Genomic DNA, 15,000 nt, shown 5'->3' with positions numbered 1-15,000 from the left:
TTTTTTCTCTTCGAATTAACTTTGACTATATATTTTTTGGTTCAGTAAACCATTCCTGACGTAATGCTAGGGACAGAGACAGAGACGGGGCCACCCTACCTGCATCATCCCGCGGCTTAGCAAGGGTGTTATAACTCTATGGACATGTCCGCCCAAATTCAACTTAGACCAGAAACTGTACATTGAAAGACTTAAGGAAAATAATTCATGACGCAATGCAGGGACTAAAGGGACGACAGACTTCTCATGACGTCTGTTGGGATGAATTACAGAGGCGGACGTGTGCGGGGGCGCCTCAGAGTGTCACTCTTTTTTTGTCGATAAGATAAGCTCTCAAGATAACAAAAACAAGGCTGTCGTTTGGATAGAAATGGTTCACGTAAGCTGAAACAAGTCAATGTGTTCGAGTTCTGTTCATGTTTATGTTGTTTGACATGAGGAGGCAGATAAAAAATATGAAAATGTGATTGGCAAAGATATTTATAAGGAGATCTGTAGTACAGTTATATAAATCATAGTTATTATCATTGTCATTATGATAACGATAAAACCAACATCACCATCATCATTATCACCATTATCATTTGTTGTTCAGCATTATGATTATCATTATCATCACCATCAGCAGCCATTATCATTGTCATCATCATATCATTGTTATTGGTGTCATCATTATCATTATGATTATCATCATTATAATTATTATCATTATTGCTGTTCATGTTGTTGCTGGTGATGGTAGTGTCATTATTATCCTTATCATTATAATAAATATAATTCTTTATTATCATTACAGTTATTTTTATTATTACTTTCACGATCAATATCATTAATATTATATCACCATGATTATCATTATCATTATCATTCCCATTATCAATAACATTATCTTTATCATTGTCATCATCTTCATCATCATCATTATCATTATCATTATTATCAACATCATCTTCATTGTCATCTTTATCATTACCATTATCATTATTGTTAACACTATTAATGTTATTATCGCAATTATAGTCATTATTGTCATTTTTTATCATTATTGTTATTTTTTGTTGATGATGTAATAGCTCTTTTCTGGTATTATCATTATCACTCTTCTTTTTTAATCATTTTTCATTACCATCTTGACCATTTTCTTCATACACTGTGTTTTATCATATAATCATTTTTATCATTATCATTACCAGTTTGTAACGCATTCCTATTATTATTACTATTTTTGTTGTTGTTAAAATTATCGTCATCATTAAGGCTGTTATCATTATTGTTATTGATGCTCTTGTTATTACCATTATCATAGATTATCATTTTGATATCATTACCATCACTATGATAAGTATCAGTACCAGTAGGAATAATGATATTGATAACAAATACATAATTTCCTTTTTCTCCTAACAGAACATAGAATTCAACCCCGCTTCAGAATGTGTGCTAAAAGAAGCGCTTTGCTCGAAGTACGGCTTCTGGTCAGACGAGCTACGTCGATGCTTCGTGCCTGATAACATCGACAACATAACTCTGCCGACTCTTGATCCTTCGGTTATAGAGAGTCTCGAGGGCTTGAACTTGACCGAAGTTGACCTCTCGGATCCTGAAGGTGTCCTGGCGATACTGGAGGAAATTGGTCAGACGGATCCTGAAAGCATTAACCTCGGAATCCTTGAGTCGATTCTGGAGAACTTCGATCCTTGCTTTCTGGAGAGGATCAACCAAACTGCCTTCGAAGACGCTGACCTCCCGAGCATGGGACCGGCGGAAATCCTAGAGCTTTTGCGATCCCTTGTATCCAACATCACCCTGCCGGATCAGCCCGACGGCACAAACTTCAGCTATCCTGGAGAGAGGAAGATCTTCTACGGTCCACCAGGAAACTTCAGCGAGGGCGTGGCTAAACATGTCGCTGATGTTCTTCGTCTGGGTCATCATGGTGGGTCTTAGACGAACTCGGTTTCAAGTGGTTCTTTCATACAGCATTGTCGTTATTTTAGATTCACAGTAGCTATTTGGTTTATCGATATTCTCTCCGGGTTTATTTCATTTTCTTATGATAACGCTCTCTGATTGCTCTTCTTATCAATTATGCTACCTGATAACCAGCTTGACATATGAAGAATAAGAATAGAATATGAAGAAGCATGCGTGAATGAATGAGCCTCCCCTCTGTCACGCCCCCCCTCCCCTCCCTCCCGCCCCCCAGTGCTGACCCCCGTGAGCAGCAACGAGGACCTCGACACGCAGGTGGACCGGTCCTACTTCGCCACCAACGACTCCTGGGCGGCCTTCTACGTCGGCCTCTTCTTCAACGACCTCGACGACCCGGACCTGCCGCCTCAGCACCTGAACTATGACCTGCGGTTGACGGGGCTATGGTTCACTGACCTGCTGTACCCGTTTCTGCAGATCCCTGGCCCGAGGAATTTTACGAGTAATTTTAGCATTTTGGTGTTGCGTGTTCATGAGTATAGAATAACTTTTAACAAATATTCGTTTAGTAATACTTTGCGTATATACGGACCACATATGCCTAGGTGAATATTGATCAGTCTTACTCATCCTAATTCCTTTAATTTTCTCATTCTATTGTTGATTCTTACATAATTTTGTCTGTTGGCCAGTTTTTACTGAAAGCTACAGCATGGACGGATTCACGCTGCTCCAGAGCTTGGTGGACAGATATTACGTCTCTCAGTTGACGGGCGAACCCAAATACAACTGGCGGTACAGAGTAAATATAAACCTACATGACTTTGTTCTTACTGTCATCTTCTATTATGTGACTGCCATAGCCTTTATATATAGCATTATGATTTAGCCTAACAAACCATGCGTGTGAAATATCAGCGAAGTCGAGACACCTCCTTGTGCTCCCCCCTCCCCCATTCAATTCCGTTTTCTCTTCCAGATACAAACCCAGATGTACCCGTATCCACCTTACTCACAAGACTACGGGATGAGCCAATTTTACGGGTCCGCTTTACCCACCTTCGTCGTTCTGTCGCTCGTACTCCTGTCACCTTCGCTCATTAAGAGTGTTGTTTACGAGAAGGAAACGGGTGTTAGGGTAAGATGTCGCCCGGTTGTGAATTATCTTGTTTATTGACGATTTTATGGATTTTTTTTTTCGTTTTTTTTCGGTTCTGATTTTTAAATATGTTTGAATTGTATGTTTGGGTGAATAGTATGATGTAGTATGTTACATTCTCTTGACTAGAAAGAAGTTTGTTTTTCTGATGTCATTCACTACTTTATATTGATGTCATACACTACTTTTTCTGATATCATTCACTCGGATCAAATCCATTTATCCTGATCCTACGATCTTGTCGCTTCTACCTACAAGTATTTCCCCGAATGAATTACAAGCCTCTCCCCAAATCCCACACGCAACTCCACCCCGCCCGTCCGCCCACCCACAGGAACTGATTCGACTGATGGGGCTGGAGAGATGGCTGGTGTGGCTCGGTTGGTTCCTACATTCCTTCATCATCATCATCATCGTGTCTTCCATTATGACGCTTTTACTCAAGCTGGAAGTCACGCCCATGGATGACTCGGTGGGGTTCCTTCCGCCCATCATTATCCACACGGACGCCTTCTTCATGTGGGTCCTCTTCGTCCTCTACGGGATCTCGTCCATCGCCTTCTGCTTCGCTGTGTCTACTTTCTTCAGCAGACGTGAGTGTTGCCAATCCGTGGGGGTGTTTTGTTTTTTGTTTTTCTTAGTTATTTTGTTTATTCTCTAATTTCTTTCTTTCTTTTTCTCTTGATTTTTTGTTTTTTTCTCTCTTGTCTTTTCTTTCTTTTGTTCGTTGTTTAACTTGTTTTTTCTTTCCTTTTTTTTCTTTATTCTTTCTGGCATTCTTTCTGTTTTGATGAATTGTCTGTCATATCACATTCTATTTCTTCTTTTTTTCCTCTTATTACATTGTCTATCCCCTTTTCCTGTATATAACATTTTCAATATCGTTTGCCCGTTGCCCATTACTGCTTTCTGGTTGTAAAATTGAAAAAATTAATGAATATTTGAACGTACACAACTCCATGTTTAATCCTCTTCCCTTTACTCCCCTCTATCCGTCCTTCTCTCTCTCTCTATCTATCTATCTATCTATCTATCTATCTATCTATCTATCTATCTATCTATCTATCTATCTATCTATCTATCTATCTCTCTACCTGATTCCCTCCCTCACTCACTCACTCACTTAATTCACTCACCCTCCCTCCGTCAACTCACCTTCTCTCTCTCTGTCTCTCTCTCAGCCACGCTCGCCACGACCCTCGGAATCCTCCTGTGGCTGATTTCGTACTTCCTCCCGCGTCAGCTGATGGACTTCGAGTACAACAACCTCGGTCTGACGCCGAAGGTCTTGTCCTGCCTCCTGCCCAACATGGCTATCACTTGGGCCTTCAGAATCATCGCTATGTTTGAGGGCAGAGGTAAGCGGGCCGATCGGGAGGGGGTAGGGGGTTGGATCGGGAGGGGGTAGGGGACCGGGTAGGAGTTGGGAGGGGCACGGGGTGGGAGGTGGGGGAGGTCTTTAGAAGTTGTGATGATGGTTATGGTGGTGGAGGTGATGGTGATGATGATGATGATGATGAGGAGGAGGAGGAGGAGGAGAGGACGAGAGGAAGAAGAAGGAGAGCAGGGTGATGATGATAAGAAGGAGCAGTAGGAGGAGGAAGATCACGATGATAATGAAGATGAAAACAGACATAACAATAGTAGCAGCAACAACCACACTCATTAGATTGAAATGTTATTGATAACTTCACTATTAATAATAAAGATGATGATAACAGTAATCACCATACTGAGTATTAGAGTTTCCACACCGTTAACGTAATCAAGCAGTTCCTGATCTCGTCTCTGCGTGTCCATACCCATCCAAGTCCTCCTAATGGAACCCTATATCCCGTAGCGTTGGGCGTGCAATGGAACGCCCTTTGGGACACCGGCAACCCACGAGATCAGCTGACTCCTGCCATCATCCTCATCATGCTAACCGTCGACACCATTCTGTACCTCTTCATCACATGGTACGTCGACCACGTCAGCCCGGGGAAATACGGAGTTCCTTTGCCTTGGTACTTCCCCTTCCAGGTTAGTGCTCATCTCTCTTTGGTACTTTCTCTTCGTTAGTTATAGTCTTTGGTCACTTTTTTTTTCCTTCTAATTCTACGTGGAAAGTTCTTACCTTCCTAAGCCAGGTGTCACTCCGTTGAATCAATATTTCGCAATTCTTTAGGTGAAACTTGGCCTCTCTTTTCCCATCCTTAGAAGAGCTATTGGTGTGGAGTATCTCCGACAGAGGATGGCTCTCACTCTCGAGGCTTCGACTCTGAGTCACCGGAGGACCAGTACTTCGAGGAGGAACCCGACGGTTTAAAACCTGGTATCGTCATAAAGAAATTAAGGTACTACTATGCCCTTCGGTGCGGATTTTTAAAAAGTTGAAAAAAGAGATAGGACTTATTATGCCAAAAGGCAGAAAATTATCTTTGGTCAGTAATTACGCGGGAAAGCTTTGAAAAACATCTTTGATCTGTTATGTCATAAATCAAGTGAGTTTGAAGTACCGCCGACAGGATACCTGTAGATTTTTTTTGTGTGTGTGATCTATCTTCCATATGAAGATACCTAACCACATATTTGAAGAATACACACTCTTCAAGAAAGCACTACATTATGACACCAAGCCTTTACCCACCATAGCAAGATCCTCTAAAATAATGCAGAACTAAATCAGATCTGCCCGTGTATTCCAGGAAGGAGTTTAAGACGCTGGGAGGGAAAACGAAGGTGGCAGTCGAGGACGTGTCTCTGACGTGTTACGAGGGCCAGTGCACGGTCTTGCTAGGACACAACGGCGCCGGCAAAACCACGACGATGTCCGTCCTCACAGGTCCGGTCCCTAATTATTCTAATGATCATGGGAACCCGTTGTAGTAATAACGATAATAATTGATATGATGACAGGGATGAGAAAATCTAAAGCATGTGAGTTCTTGTTCTACTAGGTGTGTATGCCCCTTCGGCTGGGTACGCGGAGGTGGGCGGCTGGGACATCGCGACCAACCTGAGGAAGGCGAGGGAGGAGATCGGGTTGTGTCCGCAACACAACATGCTTTTCATCGACCTCACCGTTCTCCAGCACCTCCTCTTCTTCGGTAGAGTGAGTGAATGACCGCACGTCTCGAAGTTGATTGAAAAAAAATAATTAAAAATGAATTTAAAAATAAATAAATAATAAAAAAAACTAAATGAATCGAAATACCGCAAGCAATATTTTGACACAAAAAAAATCTTCCTTCCAACGAACTTCATCTCCATCACGATGTGCATCCTCTCCTTGTATCCTTCCCTCTTTTTTTATCATAAGTCTTCCCACTCTCGTTCATAGCTCAAAGGAATGACGACGAAGGACGCTCGCAAGGAGGCTGACGAGCTGATGGAGCGGCTGGAACTGAAGGAAAAGAAGAACATGTTTGGAAACCAGCTGTCTGGTGGCATGAAGAGGAAGCTTTGCCTCGCCATTGCTCTCATTGGAGGTTCGAAGGTAAGTCTCGGCGACAGACACTCGTATCAGCGATAACCATAGCTTTCCTCGTGCTTGGGGGTAGAAGGGTATTTTTAAGTTGTGATGCACGTACCGCAAACAGGTATGTAATGGAAGACCATTTTGATGTATTCATTTTTCGGATTGTTGGGGGAAATATACAATGGCCTATTACAAAGTTATGTTATGAAAATAGTATTCACACACTCCCCGAACAAACAAAGATACACGCAAACTCGCTCACAAAGACCAAACACAAGAAAAAAAACAATAACAATGCAACGTGGACTTACTTCAACCAGGATCCACTTCGGACGAAAATACTTACACACCTTGTCTCCAGGTAGTGATTCTCGACGAGCCGAGCAGCGGCCTTGACCCGGAGTCCCGACGATGGGTATGGGAAGTGGTACAAGGGGAACGCGGACGCCGGACAGTGCTCGTCACTACGCACCACATGGAAGAAGCCGACGTGCTGGGTGACCGCATCGCCATCATGGCGTCGGGCAGGGTCGTCTGCTCCGGCTCCACGCTCTTCCTCAAAAACAAATTCGGTTAGAGTGATGCTCCCGGACATATCCTCTTGCTGTTTCGTACACGTCTTTGATTTTTACATCCAAATGGATAGATATAAAGAATTTATTCTTCTAAGATGCAACAAGACTCCAACAACCAGAGATCCATAACTTCATAAAAATAAAAAATCTCCACAGGTGATGGATACACGCTGACGATAATGGTATCCGAAGGCAGCAACGTCAACGACATAAAGACGGAGGTCATGAACCATCTCCCTGAAGCTACTCTAAGGTCATCCCAGGGCGGCGAAGTGACTTTCAAGCTCCCACCGGTGACTGCTTCCTTCGCCCCTCTACTCGACTCGCTCACGAAGCAGAAGGAAAAGCTGGGCATCCGACATCTAGGCCTCTCACTCACCAGCATGGAGCAGGTCTTCCTACGGTATGCCCTCACACACGTAAGACCGCAACGAGAGCATAGTGATGAGACCGAATCTGAACCCCCGACGCGAGATCTATCGAATAATCTCTCTCCTTTACGTCGGTCTCCAGGGTGGGCGATTTCGCAGAGGGCGCCGGCAGGGAGGAGGTGGACCAAGGGATGAACGGGACGCTGTACGACAGGATCAACATTCACGACGACGCCGCCAACGGTTTCCTCGCCGACCAAAGACAGGACTCGAATGAATACAGCAGTCAGCGTTTCCTGTTCAACAGCCAAGCGGGTATGAACTGGCTTAATACGCATGCATTTCAGGGACATCGATAAGTGTTTTCAATGTTGTTGTTTTCAAAGCTATATCTATCTACAGAAATGACAGCTCATTGGCTTTGCATTCACTAGAACTATATTTCGTAACCCACACCTAACGATGCATCCTCAGAAGTGGACATGCGGCTCACGGGATGGCTGTTGCTGAAGCAGAGAATAACAGCATTTTTCTCCAAAAGGATGATTTATTCCAAGAGAAAATGGGTTCTCCTTCTCACTCAGGTATTTCGTTCGGTCCTGTTCTTGCCTTGTTCTCCTTTTTGTTCTTTTTGGTTTTGTTTTGGATATTTTCTCCCTTGATCGCAGGACTTCAATGCAAGATATATATATATATATATATTATCTCCATAGATAAAATGTATAAGAATAAAGCAAATAGGCAAGCATAAAAATTAAATGTAAAATACAAGCAAATCAATACGACGAATAAGCTTACATATTGAATCCCATCACTCGATGTTGATTTGCAGGGCCTCCTTCCTGTGCTGATCACTATCCTGTGTCTGTTGGTCGACGCTTCCTTCAACGAGGAGACTTTCCAGGAGCCTCCGAGAGTCCTTAACATATCGATGTTCACGCACAGCAAGTCCTTCGTGCACGCTGACCAGAGTCGGGAAGATCTCGCTCATGCCTACGAGAATCTCTTCTATGATCCGTACGAGGTAATCTAGGCATTGGTATCGAATCTAGTAAACTTAAGATTCTGAAAGTAAATAAGTAATCCGGCAACTCATCTCTTACTGAAATTGATTTTTTGTAAGTTATTTAATAATCAAACAACCTCATCCGAGAGTATGACCATTAACATTGTTTGATAACCAGAACAGTCTGCAGCTCCTGAGTGCATCATATCACAAATGTTTATCCACGCACACATGGTACACACATGTATTTACACCCATGTATGCCCCCCCCCAACCCCACCCCACCACACTCACACACGTACAAAACAGCAAGGGGGGAAAAACGAGGAAAAAAACACACGAATATGCCTAAGGCCTTTATATTACTATATTGTTTCCTCAAGGCATACTATAGTGAAAGTCCTTCAATATATTCGTGTGTTTATCTGCTTTTCCTCTCGTAATTTTGTTTACAACTTGCTTGGCATTAATCCTCCACACGCATGCACACGCTCAGGCATATGATCGTAAACGCAACGATTCTTACATGTTTATGCTGTGCGTAATTATGCAAATCCAGACACGATACCAAACAGTATTTATATCACATTTTATCTGATAAAGATTTATAAATACTGACCTATTTATCCTACAGGTGGAATACACAGACAACATCACTGACGCTCTCTTAGCTGAAGCGGACAAAGATCTCTTCCAGTATCGTGAAAATAACATCTGTTCGGTAAGCATTCGTCTTCGTTATTTCTCACGTATTTATTGTGTATTTCTTAGGATTATCATTGTACTAAGCTTTCCTCGCTACTGTTTACATGTTTTAATGGCTGTAGCGTGATTCAAGAACTGATCCCGAGTTGATTCGTGTGTATAACGTAACATACTTTTCTGTATAACGTAACATACTTTTCTGTATAACGTAACATACTTTTCATCTGTTAGACGCGTACTGCCTTTTTGCATTCAGTCTTCAGAAAAGAGACAAAGGATATTTTTTTTCAGTCTGACGTATAAATGGTTGTGTATGTATCATCTAGACGTGTTTAACACATCTACGACGATTCCTTCTACCTATCACCATGTTCTTCTCCCTCCTTTTGGCAAATCCAGGCTGACTTCAAGGAGGGTCTTTTCGGACTCACAACAAACATGCGATTGATGTATCAGTCGGTGCCCTACCACGCCCCCGGAGTCAGTACTACAATGACCACCAATGCCCTTCTTGGGTTCGCCACCAACTCCTCCAACCACTCGATCACCACAACCAACCGGCCTCTGCCACCGAACAGAACCGTAAGTCTTAGCTGTTGATCGAATGTTTATTCAAAATTATCTGCCACGTCAAGAGATAGGTTTGGTTATTAGCGGAGTATACGATTTCATTAGGGAGGGCGTGTGTTAAAGAGAGACACTGTGGAAATACAGACAAAAAGGTATTTGCTTAGGAAGTAAAGATATTTATTAAAGCTGCATACTAGAAGAGTTTTATGATATATTTTTGTTTAGATTATTAGTCTCCCTCAAGACACTAAAGGATCCATCATATTAGTGTTTTCTCCCAATGCGCTTTTCATTGTATATTGGGAAGAAAGTTACGTGAGTTTTGAATGTGAATTCTATATACTTTTCCGCCTTGTAAACCCTGCTTGAAGCCATCCGTCTGCACTCTGTAAATTTTCGTTCGTTGATAACAATCGATCACTGTCCAAAGTCATGTTTTATTTTTATTTTTTTTTTATTTTTTTTTTTTACTTCTACCTCTACTTCTTATCTTCATGATAATTATCCTTGTTCTTTTCTACTTTCATTTCTTTGCTTCTATCTTCCTTTTTGTTCATATCTTCCTTTTATCTTCCCTACCAACCGCAGTGGAGAGTCGGCCGAACCAGTACCTCCGGCAGCGCCTTCGTCTATGCCATGGTGATGCCCCTCGCCCTGGCCTTTCTCTCGGCGTCCTTCCTGGTGTTCCCTCTGGAGGAGCGAGAGACCAAAGCCAAACAGGTGTGTTGACGCTGACCAACCAAAAGACCTTAAATTTCAGTCACTGTAGATCCTTCTTACTGGTATGCTATCGAGTCTGATAGGAACGTCAATACTAAAACCTCTTTCGCAAACAATTCTAACCATAAACACGAACCGAGAAAGAAGCAGAATGACGTAATTTCCACCACTTAGGTCCAAGTGATGACGGGCGCCCCTCTGTGGGCTCTGTGGACTACGACTTTCCTGTGGGACCTCCTTACATATATGGTGTCCGCTCTTGCAGTCTTCATCGTGTTCATGCTATTGGATTCCAAGGACTACTTCACTGTCGCCCAAGCACCAGGTAACGCCATCTTGGGAAGTTGTGGTTTGCTTTTTTTGATATATCGAAATATATGCTATGGTTGAATTATTGTTCTTATCAGCAGTGTCTTCATTTTCATTATTAATATCAATAACATGCTGCATTATTATAATTGAGTTAGTGTGTGTGTATATATATAAATATATATATGCTTATATATATATACACACACATAAATATATGCATATATGTATACAAATATGTATATAGATAAATATACATATACACACACACATACACACATATATATTTATATACATACATACATATATATATATATATTATATATATATATATATATATATATATATATATATATATATATATTAATATATATATTATATTATATATATAATATACATATATACATATATATATATATATATATTATATATATTTATGTACATATATATATATATATATATATATATATATATATATATATATATATATATATATATATATATACATACTGTGTGTGTGTGTGTGTGTGTTTGTGCGTGTGTACTTACATCCCCTATGGATCCTTCCCAGGTGCACTGTTCTTGCTCCTGGTGCTGTATGGCTGGGGCAGCATCCCAATGGCCTATATCTTCAGCTTCCCCTTCCAAACGGCTGCCTCAGGATTTGCTGTCTTAGCTCTCATTAACATTGTAGCAGGTAAGTTTTAGTTAGATATATACATCATCATCAGATATATACACACGTTCCAAAGTACATTAACAGACATGATAGAAATAAACACATGAAAATAATATGCGTTGATAAGGTCATCACAGGTACATGAACTGTAACGAAGTATTTTATTTTATTTTATTTTATTTTATTTCAGGTCAGATCATCACTACTGCAGTCTGGGCGTTGGATCTGTCTGATCAGCCTGATCTGATTATCGTTAGTGATGTTCTTCACTGGATTACTTCCTTTATCCCTGCTTATCCGGCCTCCATGGTAGGTCATCGCCATCGTCATCAGTCATCGTTATCACTATTATCATTTTTGTTTTGATTGTTATTATGATTTTTGTGTTAGTTTTCATTATTATTTAATTATGAGCATTGCAAGTATTTTATCATGATTACGATCAGCATTTTTAGCATGATGATTATGATCTTTGTTATTATGAGTATTATTATCATTCTTATCATGAGTATTACTATCATCATCATCACTATCATTTTCATTAGTAATTTTATAGTTATAACATTATCCTCTTATCTTCTTGCTTTTTGTTGCTTTTGTTACCATCTTTATTCTTGATTCCTTGTTTGTTTGTTTATTCGTTTTATATTTTCCTTTATTCAATGCTTTCTTACCGCAACTACAAATAACTTCATCCCTTGCACAACCTACTGAATCAGTGTTCCCACCCTGTCATGCACAATCCTCACCGCAGGCGTTCATGCGTCTGGTTGACACGAGCACCTACAACACCCAGTGCGACCAATTCAACGAGACTGTGAAGGAGGAACTGTGCAACACTCTTACACAAATTCTGCCCAACAACAGCTATATGATTTGCTGTCGTAAGTCTTCAGCTTTTGTGATAGTTTTAACTTATTTTTCTTTTTTTTTAATGTGAATTAGTTGATATTTCTAATATGTCTATTTCTGTTTCTCTCTCTCTCTCTCTCTCTCTCTCTCTCTCTCTCTCTCTCTTTCTCTGTGTGTGTGTATATATATATATATATATATATATATATATATATATATATATATATATATATATATATATATATATATATATATATATATTTTTATATATGTATATACATATGTGCATATATATATATATTTATTTATATTTATATATGTATATACATATGTGTATATATATATATATATATATATATATATATATATATATATATATATCTGGCTATAATGGTTGTGTTAATGTGGATTTAAAAAAACTCATCCAAAATGGATTCCGTTATTGGTTAGCCCTTCAACGCCTCCCTTCCCTTGCAGCTCAGTGTGCAGAGGTGGGCACAGGGATCTGCTTCGAAAAACATTCCTACTTTTTGTTCGATACCAATGGCTTGGGACCGAGTCTGCTCACGCTCTTTGTCAATGGCGTGGTCTTCCTGTCACTCCTTGTGCTGCTGGAAAGCAAGGCTGCCAATGTATTAAAGTGAGTCCTTTACATTGTTTTTTTTTTTCAGAGTCATGTCCCAAATTAATTCATGGAATCTTTTATATAGAACTTGATTCAGTTTTTGTGGTAGAGTATTCCTTTCAATTACTATTAGGTATATAACTATAACAAACCACTCTGAACAGGAGCGCATGGTGGCGCCTAGTGAGTCGGTGCTCGCAGGGCAAAGACAGCAAGACGGCGCCCGCCTGGGAGCTAACTCAGGATGACGACGTCGCCGCGGAGGCTGCCGTTGTGCGGAACGTTCTGGAGTCCCGTCAGACAGGAGGTAAGAAACGCGAAAGCGACGCATCTGAAATACGTTTCGTGAACTCACATTCTCCCTCAGAAGTTCCGTTTAAGAGTACATAGCGGTAAGACTTAGTAACGCGACTGTGAAATACTTCGTGCTTCAGGTGGGTTGGACGACTCCGCCCTCCTCGTCTCCGGCTTGAAGAAACAGTTCCTGGGCGCCCCACGCCCGGCGGTCAACGGCGTCAGCTTCCGCGTGGCCAGAGGGGAATGCTTAGGTCTCCTCGGAGTCAATGGCGCAGGCAAGACGACGACTTTCAGGATGCTGACCGGGGACGAGGAACCCTCGTCAGGAGATGCCATGATAGATAAAATATCACTTAACAGCGATAAAAACAAGGTGCGTTCTCTTATCTTTATATTTCTTTCGACTTTTTTAAACAAACAGCAGTCGTGTGATATATCTGCCCTGAATGAGTCTTCACTCCAGAGAGCTGAATTTGGCTTCATTAGTATTACTCATTATGTTAGTAGCTAACATATACCCCTAACGAAAATCAATCACATACTATATGTTTTTTTCTCTCTTGTCTTCTCTTGGTTTGTCTTTTACACTGACCCGAGGAGCTGTCTCATTGCTAAGGCGCTTAACATCATTTATTAATCCATTCACAGTTCGTGCAGCAGATCGGATATTGCCCTCAATTTGACGCCGTCCTGGGTGAGCTGACAGCCATCGAGATGCTGACGTTAGTGGGCAGACTAAGGGGAGTGAGTAACGCACGCATGAAGCGGTTGGTTAACGAGTTGGTGGCTCTGGTTGGTCTCACGGAATGTGCGCTGCGCCCTTCTTCTACCTATTCGGGAGGAAATCGCAGGAAGCTCTCCACCGCCATGGCGTTAGTTGGGTCCCCTCAGCTGGTGTTCCTTGACGAACCCACCTCGGGTGTCGACCCAGCGTCTCGCCGTCGAGTGTGGACGGCCGTCACGAAAGCCATCAACAACGGCCAGAGTGTGGTCCTCACCAGTCATTCCATGGAGGAGTGCGAGGCATTGTGTTCCCGGATCATTATCATGTCTCGTGGAACCCTTCGTTGCGTTGGAACTACTAGCCACCTGAAGGCTAAGTTCGGCCAGGGTTACAGTCTCCAGATAAAACTGAGAACCCACGGATTCTGCCCTAAGGGCGTTGCAAATCCTGAAGACATCTACGTATCAAAGGTCCAGCAAGTAAAAAGTTCCATCAGCTATTATCTTCCTGGAGCCGTGGTCATAGACCAACACAAGGTAAGAAACCACTGTTAAGATAAAGCAGTAAAAAATCTAAAGATAGAAAGGCGAAAATATGGATCTCCAAGAACAAAATATATGCTGTTAAACGCTTTCAATAACATTTTGTGGTATGTTTCCAGGGCATGTTGTCATACAGGATCCCCAGCAGAATATCGTGGGGGCGTCTGTTCTCGGTCATGGAGGCGCTGAAGACCGGCAGACAGCCCAGCGACGGGGACGCGGAGACCATCCCAAGCCCCGCTGCCAACACCCACGAGTCCATCGTGGAAGACTACGCTGCCTCGGACACCTCGTTAGAGCAGGTGTTCTTGACTTTCGCCAGAGAAGCCTCGGCCGAAAACCAGAGTAAACTGATACCTCAGGAAGTGGTTACGAAGTTATGAAGTCACGTCGAACTTCCCATGTAAATGTGTTTTTTTTGTTGTTGTTGTTGTTTTTTTTTGTGTGTTTTTTGCGTATTGACTGAATGATTGT

At 41.6% G+C, this 15,000-nt stretch overlaps 1 protein-coding gene across 1 annotated transcript in view; it reads left to right on the top strand.

Annotated features, from left to right (window-relative positions):
- Positions 1–15,000, top strand: part of LOC122265051 (phospholipid-transporting ATPase ABCA3) — a 16,238-nt gene that overhangs the window by 463 nt on the left and 775 nt on the right. Inside the window, exons 2-29 of the mRNA XM_086539004.1 lie at positions 1,408–1,936; positions 2,207–2,434; positions 2,625–2,734; positions 2,912–3,070; positions 3,426–3,684; positions 4,273–4,449; positions 4,932–5,113; positions 5,291–5,427; positions 5,779–5,915; positions 6,031–6,185; positions 6,414–6,569; positions 6,913–7,123; positions 7,283–7,529; positions 7,640–7,812; positions 7,972–8,081; positions 8,330–8,521; positions 9,138–9,224; positions 9,608–9,790; positions 10,367–10,498; positions 10,673–10,823; positions 11,379–11,504; positions 11,677–11,795; positions 12,241–12,370; positions 12,816–12,978; positions 13,128–13,270; positions 13,398–13,633; positions 13,909–14,520; positions 14,646–15,000. The exon at positions 14,646–15,000 is cut by the window's right edge and continues 775 nt beyond it. Of these exons, the coding sequence (XP_086395130.1) occupies positions 1,408–1,936; positions 2,207–2,434; positions 2,625–2,734; positions 2,912–3,070; positions 3,426–3,684; positions 4,273–4,449; positions 4,932–5,113; positions 5,291–5,427; positions 5,779–5,915; positions 6,031–6,185; positions 6,414–6,569; positions 6,913–7,123; positions 7,283–7,529; positions 7,640–7,812; positions 7,972–8,081; positions 8,330–8,521; positions 9,138–9,224; positions 9,608–9,790; positions 10,367–10,498; positions 10,673–10,823; positions 11,379–11,504; positions 11,677–11,795; positions 12,241–12,370; positions 12,816–12,978; positions 13,128–13,270; positions 13,398–13,633; positions 13,909–14,520; positions 14,646–14,909 (5,508 nt within the window). The 3' untranslated portion in view covers positions 14,910–15,000. The remainder of the gene's footprint in view (positions 1–1,407; positions 1,937–2,206; positions 2,435–2,624; positions 2,735–2,911; positions 3,071–3,425; positions 3,685–4,272; positions 4,450–4,931; positions 5,114–5,290; positions 5,428–5,778; positions 5,916–6,030; positions 6,186–6,413; positions 6,570–6,912; positions 7,124–7,282; positions 7,530–7,639; positions 7,813–7,971; positions 8,082–8,329; positions 8,522–9,137; positions 9,225–9,607; positions 9,791–10,366; positions 10,499–10,672; positions 10,824–11,378; positions 11,505–11,676; positions 11,796–12,240; positions 12,371–12,815; positions 12,979–13,127; positions 13,271–13,397; positions 13,634–13,908; positions 14,521–14,645) is intronic.

This window comes from Penaeus japonicus, unplaced genomic scaffold (genome assembly GCF_977035675.1).
Source record: "Penaeus japonicus unplaced genomic scaffold, GWHDUDI00000001_assembly GWHDUDI00000008, whole genome shotgun sequence".
Taxonomy (NCBI): domain Eukaryota; kingdom Metazoa; phylum Arthropoda; class Malacostraca; order Decapoda; family Penaeidae; genus Penaeus; species Penaeus japonicus.
The sequence above is the reverse complement of the archived record's forward strand: the minus strand, read 5'-3'. Positions and strand labels throughout refer to the sequence as shown.